Source organism: Amphiprion ocellaris, chromosome 8, assembly GCF_022539595.1.
Source record: "Amphiprion ocellaris isolate individual 3 ecotype Okinawa chromosome 8, ASM2253959v1, whole genome shotgun sequence".
NCBI classification, from domain to species: Eukaryota; Metazoa; Chordata; class Actinopteri; family Pomacentridae; genus Amphiprion; species Amphiprion ocellaris.
In genome coordinates this window covers 24626795-24641667 of record NC_072773.1, presented here as the reverse complement: position 1 = coordinate 24641667, position 14873 = coordinate 24626795, and the positions used below count along the sequence as shown (strand labels likewise).

Here is a 14873-nt window from a genome sequence, read left to right as displayed (position 1 = left end):
TTTATTTGTTGTTAACTAGGTCACTGGTCAAAAATATTTATGCGTCTGACGCGTAATTTTACGCACAGGCCATGTTACCAAGCTTTGTTCACAGCAATTGACAATATTTGCCCCCCCCCCCCAAAAAGGAGAATCTTAAAGAAAAAAGAGAGAAACAATATTTTTTAAAAAACTATATTCAATATATTAAAACCTAGATCACTTCATGTAGATTTTAATGTACAAGCCCAAATCTATTACCTCCACTTTGTCAGAAAAGGGAAAGAATGCTGGCGAAATGATGCAATTATGAATTGCTATGCCTGGATTTTTTTAATATAAAAAAGTAGAGCTCATCCACCTTCCCTCGTTGTATAATGCATCAGGTGCGCGCTACCTGTTGTGCGTCTCCGTCCTGGACGTCTCTCTGGACCGCCTCTCCTTTATAATGGCGACATCTGGCGGCGCAGGACGCGTTTCGCCGGTTGAAGCTGAACCTCCCTCCGCTCCTTGTCCCTGTATTCTTTCCGTAGCTTCCCCAAGCTTGTCGTTGCGCCGTCGCTTTCAGTTCAGAAAAAGCTAAGCGAAGAAGCAGTTAAAGATCATTCATGTCAGCATGGACCCTGATCACCCACAGCTGATCGGCGACTGCCTCATTCATATCTTTACATTTCTGACCGAGGAGGATTTGATCAGAGTTTCCAGTGTGTGCAAGGTAAGGAGGGTCCGGTTTGCGGAAGTAGCTGAAAGAGCCTCACACTAGTGCAGCCCTTTAAAACCTCTCTATTTGCCTTCATTCTACTCATTTATGTAATTGTATTTTCATTTGCATTTGTCCCTCGTGTCAGTATGTTACTTTCCTTTAATGTGCTGTGGCTTTTTGTGTTTGCAGGAGTTAATTAGTATCAGCTGGTGTTTGTTGTCTTTACTCCTACTGAAGTTCAATATTTTGGATTTTGTGTTTTTCCACTCTATTTCTCTACTTTTTCCTCTCTGTTTTCTTTCTGTTTTGCCTGACAAGCCATCTGTTTAACATTGTCTTCCTGAGTATCTTCTTTTGTTGTATGTCTATCAAAGTACAATTCAGTTTTAAGGTGCCCTATAAATATAGTTGTTATTATTATTATTATTATTATTATTATTATTATTATTATTATTATGAATGTCTAACTAGTGTCTGATTTCATATTTATATTTTCAGGACTGGCATGAAGCTGCAGAGACTCCTTGGTTATGGAGGTGAGCCTCCTTCACTTACTGTCTCTTCAAAACATGGGATGTGCGATAAGTGTGGGAATAATTCTGATTCTTTACTCTCTTCAGGAGGATGTGTCTGCAGCGCTGGAGTTTCTGCAACCTCTCTGTACTGGGGAAGGAACAAGTAAATCACTCGTGGAAGACATACTTCTTGAGACGGTGCCATTTGGAGACGAAAATGACGAAAGGTCAATCAGGAGGATACACCTGCAAAAGCCTCAGAGGGCACACGGGTACGCTTTCCCTCTCTGCGTTTCTAGAATCTCTAATACATGGCTTCAAAAATACTGATCATTTAATTGTGTATCTTACATTCTGTGCATCAGGCAGGGTGGTAGGGTTGGTCTATGTGCAGGGGAATTCAGTCCAGCAGCCAGACCTCTGGAACAGCAGTGCCACAGTCTGCAGTGCTTCTACTGATGGTACAGTCAGAGCATGGAACGTCCAAAATGTCAGTGCAAAAACCTTCATTCATGCTCAGCAGTCATGTTAACAGTTGTACTTTCATAGTGCTTACAGATAAAACAAGCACCAAAGAAAAAACAATAACAGAAAAAGAAACGCTTTACATCTCAACATTAAGTGTCACATAGAGTTTTTTTTTCATCTCATGCCGTATCAAAAACTGAGACAATACAATACATTTCCAACTAGTGTTTGTTGCTGTCTTAGATGCCACAACACAAAGCCACAAGTTAAACTGACAGTGTTTGACATTCTGCCTTTAAACCTTTACTTAGGCTAAACTAGTGATTTGTATTGCAGTCGTGTGTCACTGCAAGCCACATTTACTATGTACATTTGAAATGAATACACCTCTGTGCAGTATCACTTAATGTGAAATGATTCAAAATTGTAGCACCCTGCCTTAATGACATTGCGTATAAGGTGATCAATAGGTCTTGTATAAAATAAAGAACCAATAGTTTAAATGCACTATGTTAAAAATAGAAGTCCCACAGTGGGAACTCAATGCAATTAACATTGGCGCACCTTTAATTACTGAGATGAATTTTTTAAAATTTTGTGAATACTTTGAATGTCCACCTTTATTTTTGATGACAGACTCAATTCTCCTCAGCACAGAGAATTCTGAATTTCCTGAGGGATGTGCTGCCATTATTCAGAGCATTTTTTCTAGCTCTTCTTTGCTAGAGGAGTTGTGTTTGAATGATGCTTCTCTTTGAAATACCTTAGACATGTTCAATTGGATTTAAGCCAGGCAACAGACGTGGCCTATTCATAGTTGGCAGTGTGCTTTGGATCATTATAATGCATGATTTTTTCACTTCTGCCAAGCTTCTAGAGATTTGGAGTCATCTTGTCAGCCAGTATTGTGCTGTATTTACAGGCATCGCTGCTGGCATCACTGGTGACATCTCTGTACATCATCTCTCGAACACCTTTTGCACTCATGCAGCCCCATATCATTACAGTCTAACCTTAGTGCTCCACTGGCAGGACTATGCATTCACTGTGGTAGTCCTCACTATGTTTGCATCAAACATGCTAGACTTCATCTGAGCCAAACCAATTTATGTTGGGGTCTTAAACTCCTAACCTAAGATTGCACTCCCATTATTCATCGGGCTTCTTTACATGTAAATTTGTTGTTTAACTTTGCATTTTGCTTGCAATGTTGAAGAGCAAACAAAATGTGGTGTTTTTTAATTGATGCAGACTATGGAAATGCATTTTGTATGATGTCTTATTTCAAACTGTCTGAGCTGTCTTAGAAAATCCAGTTTCCATTAGTAAGCATTGTGCCAAGTCTGAAGCATGTGGCTCTCAGTTTTTTTAGAGGTAGATTGTGAAAGTAGTACACTGACAGTGGTGTCATTTTAGGAGGATTGACATTGCTGCTCTGATTAGTGGTGCAATGGATTGTTCCATACCTGCTGATTACTGCTGCATCCTGTGTTTCTGAGTCATTTTAAGTTGGGCATTGGCTCATGTGTTCTTTTTAATTACTACAATCAGATTTTTACATTGACCGAATGATACTCTTCCATGTGGAGCCATGATGCAGACATACAGATAGATGAAGCCCAAACATCCAAAGCTGTGCTAGTGTTCAGAGGTCATTTTCTGACTGAGTTCATGCAGTTAGGCTGATCTGAAATCACAAGTGTACTCAGTTTTTGTTTCAGGTTGATTCACTTTTGTTTTATTGAGTTTGTGCTTTGTGGCCTGAATTTTCAACATAGTCTTGCTAAAGTTTTTGTTTTTGATTGTTCATAAAAGGTACTACTCTGCTGTTCAAAGCAGTTATTGAGAAATGGTCCATGTTGAAATCATTTGACTTTTGAGTGATTTTACACAAAGGTTTATAGATTTCTGTCCAGCTAAACACTGCTGAAACTAATTTTCTCCAATAGTTTTTCCTGAATGTTTAAAAGCTGCAGTCTATTGAGATAAACGTTTCTCATCAAGGCACTGTATCACCTTTTGTTGCTCAGGGTGAGCGCCTGTGGTGCAGTCCTGTGCAGAGTCCTTTGACAGGAATTGTAAGTGATGAACAGCGTGAAGTTGTGATCACAGCAGACTCTACTGGCCTCATTAAGACATGGCAAAGCCAGACTGGCCAAGAACTGGCCTCCTTTTCTACTGCCTCTCCACACTGTACATTATTACAGTACAGTATAAACAATGACTGGTTTGTGACTGTAAGTAATATCAGCATTTCCTGGTTACAGATCTGAAAATAATGTAGATGTATTTTCTGTAAAGTAACGTTTTAGTCTCTCTTCTAGGTTGGAACCAGTCAGGGATCTGTGTGCACGCTAGTTGATTTAACTTTGACTAAAAAGTCCAGCATCGTGGTGTGTGACACCTTTAGAGTGAACATACTCCTAGTTTCACCTGACAAGAAGTGGATTGCAGCTGGAACCAAGGACAATGATGATTTAAGTCCAAAGGTATTTCTTATTGTCTTTGACATTCTGACTGTATGTGTGTGTTTCCTGCCCTGGTCTGTGTTTTCTTTTACCACGTTACCTCTGTACAGGTGACACAGTGTGAAAATAGATGTTGATTCATTAGAACAATAGAAGGCATTTCTGCACATGTTGTAGATTTCTGCTGTTTGTTTTGTTGCCAGGTGCTTTACACTGAGAGTTTGACCTCTCCATCTGAGGACGAAGATCCTCTGTGCCAGTCTGTGCCAGTCACTGGGTGCCAGGCTGCTGTCTTCATACCCACCCAGCCTGCCAGGTTGGCCATCATCCACCAGGACCAGCACCCAAACAACAGAGCTCTCACTGTCTTTGATGTCAGCATTAAAAAGTCGAAGTACAAGTCCGAGATTCAAGGTGAGGACTGAGATCTGTGACTAATGACTAGTTTTATGATTCTGATCTGATATTGAATCATTAGCCATCCATTAGCTAATGGAAGGTCATGGGGGACTATGACAGTTGACACAGAGCAAGATGTAGGCCACACCCAGGACAGGTCGGCAGTCCATTGCAGGGCTAATACAAAGAACAGGCAACGATGCATGCTCACATTCACACATATGGGCAATTTAAATCACAAATAAACCTACCATGGCAGGCAGCCCAGACACTGAGAGCACATGTGCTGCACTAACAAACACTTAGAAAATAATAATCAGCTGCTGAAAGAAAATTCACTTGTAACTGCAAATTCTGTGTAGATTCAGTGCTGGGCTGGTACTAGAAACTGTTTTGATTTATTTGGAGTATTTTGCTTATTTCCCTGGATGACTGACATCATATCAAGACATTTCTAATACGACAATGAAATCTGTCATTTAAAAAAAAAAATTACCTATGTTCAAGAATTGGAGAGCGAAGGTTTGTTTCTATACTTATTATGGGTCAGAGATGTTGTATGGGCATTCAGGGAGAAAACAGAAAGAAATACGAATGACCCCACTTATAGAAAACATAATAGACCAGAATGCAGTGTAACTACAGATGCATTTCGACTCGAGCAAAGCTTCTCAATAAGAGACCCTGTCATACCACTCTAGTGACTATTCCTTTGATTCATATTCAACTTCTAATAAACAATTACAGTGAGGATTTTTTTTCTTAAATATTTGGCTTGTGCTGGTATAATTTGAAGCTCTTCTCCATTTTAGTCCAGCAGGTGGAGTTCTTCCCTCTGACTCTGAACTTGTGGCGCTCAGATATCCTTCTAGAGGCCAAAGACAGCAACCACATAGTGCTGGCAGCTGGTGAACAGCTATGGGTCTACTCACTGAAAGGAATCCTGCTGGCTACCTTTAAAGATCATACTCTGCCGATTTCTTCAATAAGTGTGGTGAGCTGCTTTCTCTTTTCAAATTCTGAGAAATATCTCCTCACCTTGTGAAATTCTTAGTTTTATACAGTGCAGTATACCATCTCTGAAGTGAGCACAGTATAAGTGTGTGAAAATGTTTGTATTTTCAGGATAGTTTTCGTGTGGTGACAGCATCTCAGGACCTTTCTTTACGAGTGCTGACTTGGAGAAATGACAGAGACCGTGGTTTGACCCTGGAGAGCCAATACCACTTACTGGGAGGCTCTCACACCATGTCCAGGTACTGTATGCTGTCACATTATAGTAATGCTGCTGCATAAATAGCGTCCGTTTTGGCATCAATGTTTGCCGATAATTACCGACCACGTAAATAGAAGTATTTTCTCTGTATTTGATGTGACATACTGTAAATATCCACCATTTGATTTTCCTCCTTCCTAGAGCGTTCACCCATGTTGCCTGTGACTACTCCAGCATTGTGGCCTCAGTAGAAGGTAATGATGGGAAAGACGTCTTAAAAGCTTATTCTTTCACCTCCTGAGCATCACAGCTCCACTATAGTGCCTGCATGCAGTTTGCACAACCCACTGGAAGGAAAAACATTTGATTTTATTATGAATTGTTCATCATACAGAGTAGACTTACAATAGGATGTTCTTTGGCGAGACTATGTTTACAAAAAAGGGAATGTAATACAGATAAACACTATGGGAAAGGCATTTATAGACTGTGTGAACAATGTGCTTATTAAGAAATAAGAAGTCGCCCAAGTGTAAGGATAATGTTAAATATCTACTCTTTTCGAGCTGAGATATGCAAGTATTGAGTGTGTCCTGGCTTAAGGCATAATGCGTTGCAAAATATATTCTTGTCATCTGTTCTTTAATATGTTACATCCACATTCTGCTGAGGTAAAATAATCCTGAGGCAAGTTAGTTATGTTTTTGTGACAATAAACTATATACAAATGTTCATATTAAGCCCACACTGACAAATGTGTGTTTTTACATAATTAATAATTTTGACAAAAGGCACAAAAGCATCATTTTCTTTTCCACGCAGACAGTGCACCACACATACACAAATGGTAGCACTTATGTTAATGAAATGGGAGCCATAGCTGTCTCATCTTCTCCAGTTGTCATACATCTCATGTCCTCAAGAACAAACTTTAGGACTGCTGTCATGGACTCATAAACTTTTCTCCCTTCCTCTGAATTATTATCCAGCTGTTGAAAGGAAAACAAGATTCAGTAAATGCATTAAATGGTGAAAACGATTCCCAAATAATTGAGTGTATGGATTTTCTTACCCATGTGAAAGCCTTGATGATACGATTCAGGAATGCATTTTCAACCTCGTCTGGTATATTCTGCATATGAGCCATGCAATCTAGTATGCATGTTAATGTTTCCTTAGGGGCCTGAGAGACAAAGAGACTTCAACTCAGCATTGTCCAGACAATTTGTTGCATTATTGATGTTGTTTTATAACTGAATCAGTACAGACAAGCCTCTAACCTTGTCAAGTGTGCTTAGGACAGTCTGAGCATCCATATTATCAGGGGTCAGGGCATTGGCATCCTGGATGGAGATGACTGGCTCTTTAAGTTGCTCCAGCCAAGCCCAGATAAGTCCAGTGAGGATGAAGGGATCCCGCTCCATGCACAGCCTCTCCCATGCACCGCCTTGGTTCAGCTCTGCCTGCACCACATTTGAACTGTTAGCTTAGACCCTGGCTACACATATGTGACCTATTCAAAGACATTCTGTTGATGCTGTTGTCATTCGGACTAGGGTGTATGAAATGATGATTTCGCTGTAGACATTCTGTGTTGGACAAATGAAAGCGTTGCATAACTTTTGATGCATTTTTACATACATACTGTTTTTAAAACACCGTACCACTGGTGTGGGTTAGTTACCTGCCAGGCCAAAACTTTGCTCTTGTGCTCTTCTTCTCCATCAAGAAACAGGTCCACCGCCAAGGCCTGCGCCACTAGCAACCTCCTGGCATCCAGGGACAGCTCTGACTGCAAGGTGATGAAGGGCACCTCAGAATGCTCCTCCTCTCTAACCTCAAAGTCCCTCCCATTCTTTGCTAGCTCTTCCCTCTGCTCTGTCTTCCACCTGGACAGCATGTTACCTGTCTTGGTAGATTCATTGTTTCCCATTGACTCACTACGTTGGATTGTTTTCCTCTTCACTTTCTTCAGCAGAATGGTTGCATCTTTTGGGTTTTCCACATTCTTGACCCTCCAGAGTGAGCCTACTGAGCCATGAGAGACATCAGATGTGTTGCTACTCCAACCTTTATCCTTGGATTCAATGTGAGACTGAGAAATGGACATCTGAATATTACTCTGTGACAGCGAGGTCAGAGGCTGTGTGAGGAGGTTTAACTGTGAGCCCAACCGTCTCAAGTCAGACTCACTGTAGCTCAGACTTTTGCGGTGATAGAAGATGGGCGGCTCATTGAAATGTCTGGGTAAGGTGGGAGTACCTGGTAAACGGGGTTCCTTTCCAAGTAACTTATGGCCCATCTTCTCAACTATGCTGAGAGTCATTTCTATATCTTGGATATCAGGGGCCTCTAAAATATCTTCCTCAATCACTTGTCGATTCTCTGCAATGTCTAACAGCAGCCTAGACACTAGCTGGATGATCTTTGGTAGGTGCTTCAGCTCCTTTCTCTCGTAGCCATGCAGAATGCGTCTCTGGCGGTTTAGGTACTGTTGCAGGGTGACTGGGTTGGATCGGGGCTCAGCGCAGGAAAACACACTCCTTAAAGGGACAAGAAACTGAGCAAACTCTCTGACACAACGTAGCTGACCTCGTGTTTGGATGGAGTTGGGTCGTTTGGCACGAACATATAAAATGGCCTGGTTAGCAGTCATTCTGGTAGCATAGGCCAAGAAACATGCTAACAGCACACCTGGAGGATAAGAAATGGAAATAAATATTCTTAATTTCTTGTCATATTGTACAAATGAAGATCGAAATGTCTGTCCTAAGTAGTTTAAAGTTCCATGTAGTGAAAAAACATTTGCATTGTGCTTTTAAGTATTTTGGATCTGTAAAATAAAAGCTGTGAGAATATGAAGACATTAACTACTGCCATTCCACTAGCCAGCTCTGAACTAGATGGCATCCTGGTTTTACAAGCAGAATTTCCTTCGGTTTCTTAAAAGAAACTGAGGAATCAATAGTTGTTAAGCTAAACATTTGCATAGTCTTGCCCCCTCACTGTCCACTGCTTCCAAGTGAGAGATTCTAAATAAACTGCTGCCTCACAGTCCAGGAGTATTTACTTTCAACAGCTACTTCTGTTAATTCTAAAATGTCTCAGCCACAAGCAAAGCCAACCAAATGTTCTGCTGTTGGCACAGCACACAAGAGTCTTCGTGCACTCTCAGTATCTGGGGATCTGAAGGCCCAGTTGATTACTTCAACTTTTGATTGCGTTTAAATATCTCAGAGAGACAAAGGCAATCAAAAAGCCTGGGGTCAAACATTTATTTACATATGGTAATTACAGATGCAGAGGTGGGCTTTTTCCTGAAGCAGCCATGGACAACAGCAGCTCAGCTACATTTAAAGCTAGACACTCAAACGGCCCATTCAGAACAGGGTTAAAGCAAGGGGTTATACAATCATGGTAAGATGAACCATTTTTACAGTATTTTGCTGAATAGATAAAAGACGCACTCTGGGGACATGTGGGACTTCATTCTTGAACTGAAAAGGGGCACAATATGGCATTTTAATACACTTCATATACAGTTCCTTAAAAATGTACCTGTTCTGCCGAGACCAGCATGACAGTGAACTGCTATCTTCCCCTCCTGCAGTGCAAACGCCATGACCTTCACCATGTCCAGCACAGTGGTGAGATTGGCCACTCCGTAGTCACTCCAGCCAAAATTATAGAAATAAACTGAAAAACATGTTTGTAAATTATTACAAATTTTAGTTACCATCATGCTACAACATATATTTATTGACCAAGAATTGCTTAAAGTACTTACTATTGTTTTCCATAAAAACCTCTGGGCGATAAGAAAAGCCACTCTCTGCCTCTAGAGGACTTCCACAGCTGGCATGTTCACCAGGTATCTGTAGGTTGATTACTGTTCTAATACCACTCCTTTATGCAAACACGTGAACAAACCAAGCACAGAACACTTGATTAGTCTCATTTCTTCTGAAATCTCTCAGTCACAAAGATTCTGAAAGCTGCTAACCTGAAAACGAAGTTCTATATACCTTCTGAATTGATCAATAATGTTGTACTTCTCAATGATATCTGTTGAAGGTCTGGACATAGCGAGAAGATGATCAGTAACCCTAAAACAGTGGAACAACAGTTAGTGAGACATATGTTACATAGCAGTCTACTTCTTTCTCAGTTCACCTAACATGGCTTCAAGGGATAGTTTAGTTTCTCTGACATGGGGTTGTACAAGGTTCTTGTCCATATTTAGTGCATTATCTACAATAAATTACAATGAGTACAATCTAACTTTGGAGAAGCAGGAAGGAATTCCTGCATGGAAGCTGATGAACCGCTTTGGACAGGGTCAGCAGCAAAATACATTTACTTGCCTATAAAAGCCCCCCCAAAAAAATCCAATATCAGTTTTTAAGTGTATACTATATTAAATATGTTTTCACCTCTTAACCTTGCTGTAGGACAATCATTTCTGACAGGGATCTGAAGCCATTATATTGCTTCTTTCAAAGCCACCATACAAGCTGCTTTGGATACAAACTAACGCGTTTAAACTCCAAAGTCACACAACTGTAGACCAGCAACTCCTAGTTTTGGGAGGTAAGCTGATTGTTTGTCAAAATAGTCTGATGGCGTTGAAGGGAATGGTATAATGGCTTCTGCTCCTTATCAGAAAGGCTGTCTGATGACCAGGAAAAGAGGCGCTTACTTCAGGTTATACACTGACCTTGGAAAAGTATCTTATAAAATTATACTTCAAAGAAAGCAATGTGTCCCTTTCAGAGATAAATGTTTGCATTGGAAAACTGCCTTCTAAGGTATGATGTGTATGTACCATGAAGAGTAGAGGCCTTTTATGGCCTGTTGGTCATCCGTCCAATAACTTGGATTATCATACTTGCAGGCTTGACCTCCACAGCCGATAGAGCATTGCATATGTCCAGGGATGACATGACGTATAGCTTCTCCTACTATTGTGTACCTCGCTCTGGGAGCTCTGACTATAGTTAGTATAGGCAGGAAATAAAAGAGAAATCTGATGTTACACAGACAGTTCTGAATCTAAAATCAGAAAATTGGCATGTGTATTGTGTGAATTATTACAGTACTGTAATTAATCAGCAAAATTTTAAGTAATTAGATTATATATTTTCCAGCAGAAAAAACAAGTAAAAACTGAAAAGTTTCAGATATATAACTGTAGAGCAGCACAGACACTCTATGTAATGTAGATTACACTGTAGCACCTAAATAGTTAAGATCATCAGTGGTGAGTCACTTAGAAGTGTCTAATCCTTGTTTGGCACTGCGAGTCTGTCATCTGGGCATTACAGTAAAAATAGCTACTGTTCTGGCACATTTGCAGTACAGTTGCAGTCCCCATGTAACTTTTTGGTCAAATTTAAACAGTCACAGATGACCAACTAACTGAACCTAAATTACATTTTATTGAAGTGTTTTCAACCCTTCTTACTTACTGTATTCCATCAGAGATCCCCCTGTTGTCTTTACATGGAAATCCATATGTATAATCACTCAGACTGATGGTCATAGCAGAGCCTGGACACACATATGTACCTTGTTATACTACATTATGCAAGTTATCATATGCATTCCGTGAACATTTGATGCTCGAATCTGGAGAAAGTATCTTATAAATAGCCATTTCTCAAAAACAACCATGTTGTTAATTTAAGCTGTAATAGTCTGAGCTTGAGACTGACATTAAAATGTCTCTATACATGACAAGACACATTATAGAGAATGACTTGCAGAACAGTCAAAGATCAGCATCATGAATGATATTCAAGTGTATGCACATGTCAAATGTAAAGCAGACACAATCCATTCTAAGGGGATTGGCAAATTATTATTCTACACTGCGAGTTTTAGCTTCGTGCCTCATCACAGTCCAGAATTCATGATAATATCAAGACTAGTATGCAAAACAGTCAAGTTTTACCAGCTGATTAGCTAACATGGAAAAAATGCAATCAATCTAACAATAAATACAACAAAATAGAAAAAAATGAATTTCAATTGATAATTTACCTTTAGTAGTTGAGATAAGATGCCTGTAACCACCATCTCAAAAGACAGATGATTTACTGTTGCAGTTACCAACATTTCTGACGCCAATCTCCCCAGCTCCAACGTTGTCTCTCCCTCATTTGCTCTGCAGAAGGTCAATCCTGTGGCCTTGCTTAACTTGATTTGTCTCAGATTATCTCTGTGCAGTGGGCAACACAAGTTTCCGGTGGATTCTGTGTACTCCCCTGCAAGAAGCCATCCATCCCACCGAGATGATAAATCAAATATGGGAATAAATCACCATCGAGAGGGTGTTGAAAAGCAGCAGAGACTGCGTCTTTAGTGATTGGCTCCATGCACAGATCCCTCCTCTTACTCTGTGACTGTGGGGGGGACTTTCAGACTATTCCTGACTCCTCCCAGATTAGACTTCTAAATCTTATTAAGTGCAGGTGTAAAATGGAGTTCCCATCCCTCAAGAAAAACGTGAACTATATCCACATTCTCATTCCCTCTGCTGATCTAAAACATACATTGTTTCATAATAAAAGTCTAATTTTCCTTCACACAAGACTTCACCAACTACTCATTATAACAGATTCTCAATAAGTAGATGACACATTTGATTAAAATTTTTTCGTTGTGAATTGGAATGTATAGATGTGAGATTTTAGTCATGAGGAGGTTCAAAAGACTTCTCATTTTGGTACTCTGAAACTTTCTTTGCCTACTGCTACAAATAGTGGGACCTTAATGACATAGCAAGTAGATAAAATCTTATTGGCTTACCTTGCACCTTAAAGCTGGTTAGCTTGAGGTTAGAGAGCAGAGATCAGTTTATTATGTGCAGCATCTGAAGAGACTTAAGAGCTAATAATCCCAATGCAAAGGTAAAATACTGCTGTCTATGTTGTGGTAAACAGATGATAGTGGATTCTTGTGCACTTATCCTTGAATTTCATGCTGTTTTTAATATTCTGCAATCTTTTTATTTATGGTTGTATAAGACAATAAGTACCACCATAAAATAAAGGATGATTGTAAGTGTATACTGCAAAGTAAATAAATGAAAACGTCACGGTCTAATATCTTATTTGAGCTTATGTGTCAGGGCTCCCTCCTCTGTCCCAGCTTCAGCCCCCACCTGACCTCCCTCATCCTCCCTCTCCCCCTCCTCCCTCCTATTCCTCTCTCCACCTTCCTGCTCTGTCCAGCTGCTGTTCATCACCAATCACTCATCAACGGAACTCCGGGCAGCTGTGGTGCAGCACACCTGCTGATCATCTCCACCATAAAAGCCGGCTGCACACTCCACACCCTGCCAGATACTAAACTCTGCTCACGCAGTCAGTTGTCTCGCCTTGCACTTTTGCTAAAGTTCTCCATTGAAAAAGCCTTACCTTGACTAACCCTGTTTTTCCTGTTTAGCTCCGCTGACCCAGCTGCCTGGTCCCACCTGCTCTGTCCCCCCATCTCCTGCACTCTGACCAGACCTCCCTCCTCCTTCATCTTGGACCTGCTGCCTGCTCCTGGATCCCCTACTCGTCGTGGAGGGTCTCTGCCTGCCGTGTGCCCCCCTCGGCTCTAGAAAACACACAGCACTCCGTCCAGCACTCCCTGAACTTCTGTTTAAAACAATAAAATCCACCTTTGTTCTTGCCTCAGTCCCTCGTCTGTGTGCTCTCTGCTTGGGTTCACCCCCACGCCGTGACATTATGTGGTGACATTTTTTATTAATAAATGTGGCCTATTGATTCAGTAGCTTATGATACATAAAACTCGCATTAATAAAGTTGTTTTGTTTTTTTTTAACCAGGGACCAGTATTCCCGGTCACAAGTAAAAATAAATAAATAAATAAATAAATCTTTGCATGAAATCTGTCTTGTGATCATTTCAAACTGGCATGTGATGTGCTGGATTTCTGTAATTATAAACATAATAGTTCTCCTTCAGTTCATGTTCATAAAGTTCCCTTACCAGAAAATTCAGACAGCAATGCAGAAAGGCTGCATTACTTCTTTCCCATATACAGCAATAAAGTAGAAATCTGCCATATAAAATGCCATGGTGTAAAATAATTAAAGAAAACATACTCAAGTTCTCAGCTTAAGTAAAAGTTGCATTTCCACACTATAAAATACTTTATTTAGATACAAATTTCTTGTTTTTTAAATATTACTTGAGCAAAGGTGGAGAAGTATTTTCATTGTCAAGTATCAAAAGTAAAGGCAATAAAATTGTTGCTGTTATATTCTGTGTTAGTAACTGTAACAGCATACATTTATGCATTAATTTACAGCATTTTAATCATAAAGCAGGTCAAGGTGGAGTTAACCATTCTTATATACTGTCCTATCCTTAGTGCAGTTTAAAGTACCATATAATAAAAAAACAAGACCAGTCTGTATTTCTATACATATAACAGCTAAAAGCTAATAATAATGAAAGCATGCACGCAACGAAGGAATATGAATATTCACTTTCCTCATTCATTTAATCTAAAGTAAAGCAATATATATGTAAAAGACGGGAGGGCAAGGTGACATGAACAACAACAACAACAAGAATAATACAAAGTGTGAAATAAGTAAATGAAAAGAAAAAAAGACATTTTAGACTTATGTAGCTAGCTGGTCAGATTACGAATGAGACTTTTGACCCCAATGACAAAATAATAGAAATAGAAATAGGCTGTATATCAATATTTAGTGCAGTTGCCTGAACAGTTTAAATGCATGACCTTTTCCAACAGATGGCAGCAGACATACATGTGGCGAGTCGGTCTGCTGTTTCTATTTCTATGACAACAAGCGCTTCGGCACATTTCCGGGCTCCACATAAGCAAATTGAAAGGCCTTATGGGAAATGAGTTCTTTTCGTGGCGTCGCAATGGCCATTACGTTGACAATCCACTTCATTTCCCGAGATGCACTGCGACCAGGTAGGCGCTTTACCAGCTGATTGCGTAGGAAGGTTCAGCTGTTTCAAACGAGACCATTTTGTTTTCAAAATAAAACGCACGCGATTTGATATTTTTGGAAAAATATCGACGATTTCTTCACACTCTACATACGCTGTCACATATTATGCTTGGTTTTGATT

The 14873-nt window shown here is 40.0% G+C and overlaps 2 protein-coding genes across 4 annotated transcripts; one reads left to right on the top strand and one right to left on the bottom strand.

Annotated features, from left to right (window-relative positions):
• Positions 1-465: 465 nt before the first annotated feature.
• Positions 466-13577, top strand: fbxw12 (F-box and WD repeat domain containing 12). Of its 3 annotated transcripts, XM_035943408.2 has the most exons (12): positions 466-694; positions 1181-1218; positions 1303-1469; positions 1563-1687; positions 3696-3902; positions 3990-4154; positions 4337-4547; positions 5345-5526; positions 5658-5788; positions 5950-6002; positions 12984-13115; positions 13198-13577. In XM_035943408.2, exons 1-12 carry the CDS (start codon positions 596-598, stop codon positions 13254-13256), a joined length of 1569 nt encoding a protein of 522 aa, XP_035799301.2. In that variant the 5' UTR covers positions 466-595; the 3' UTR covers positions 13257-13577. The 3 variants fall into 3 exon arrangements, with proteins under 3 accessions (XP_035799301.2, XP_054869236.1, XP_023155011.2); XM_055013261.1 differs by lacking the exon at positions 12984-13115 and having other exon boundaries at positions 468-694; positions 13198-13574; XM_023299243.3 differs by lacking the exons at positions 12984-13115; positions 13198-13577 and having other exon boundaries at positions 470-694; positions 5950-6787.
• On the bottom strand, positions 6097-12144 carry ptpdc1b (protein tyrosine phosphatase domain containing 1b). Its single transcript, XM_023299242.3, has 10 exons — positions 11791-12144; positions 11217-11298; positions 10574-10739; positions 9774-9854; positions 9536-9654; positions 9307-9444; positions 7433-8442; positions 7029-7211; positions 6821-6931; positions 6097-6737 (listed from the first exon to the last, which is right to left on the bottom strand). The coding sequence occupies exons 2-10, from the start codon at positions 11260-11262 to the stop codon at positions 6603-6605; spliced, it is 1989 nt and encodes a 662-aa protein (XP_023155010.2). The 5' UTR covers positions 11263-11298; positions 11791-12144; the 3' UTR covers positions 6097-6602.
• Positions 13578-14873: the final 1296 nt, after the last annotated feature.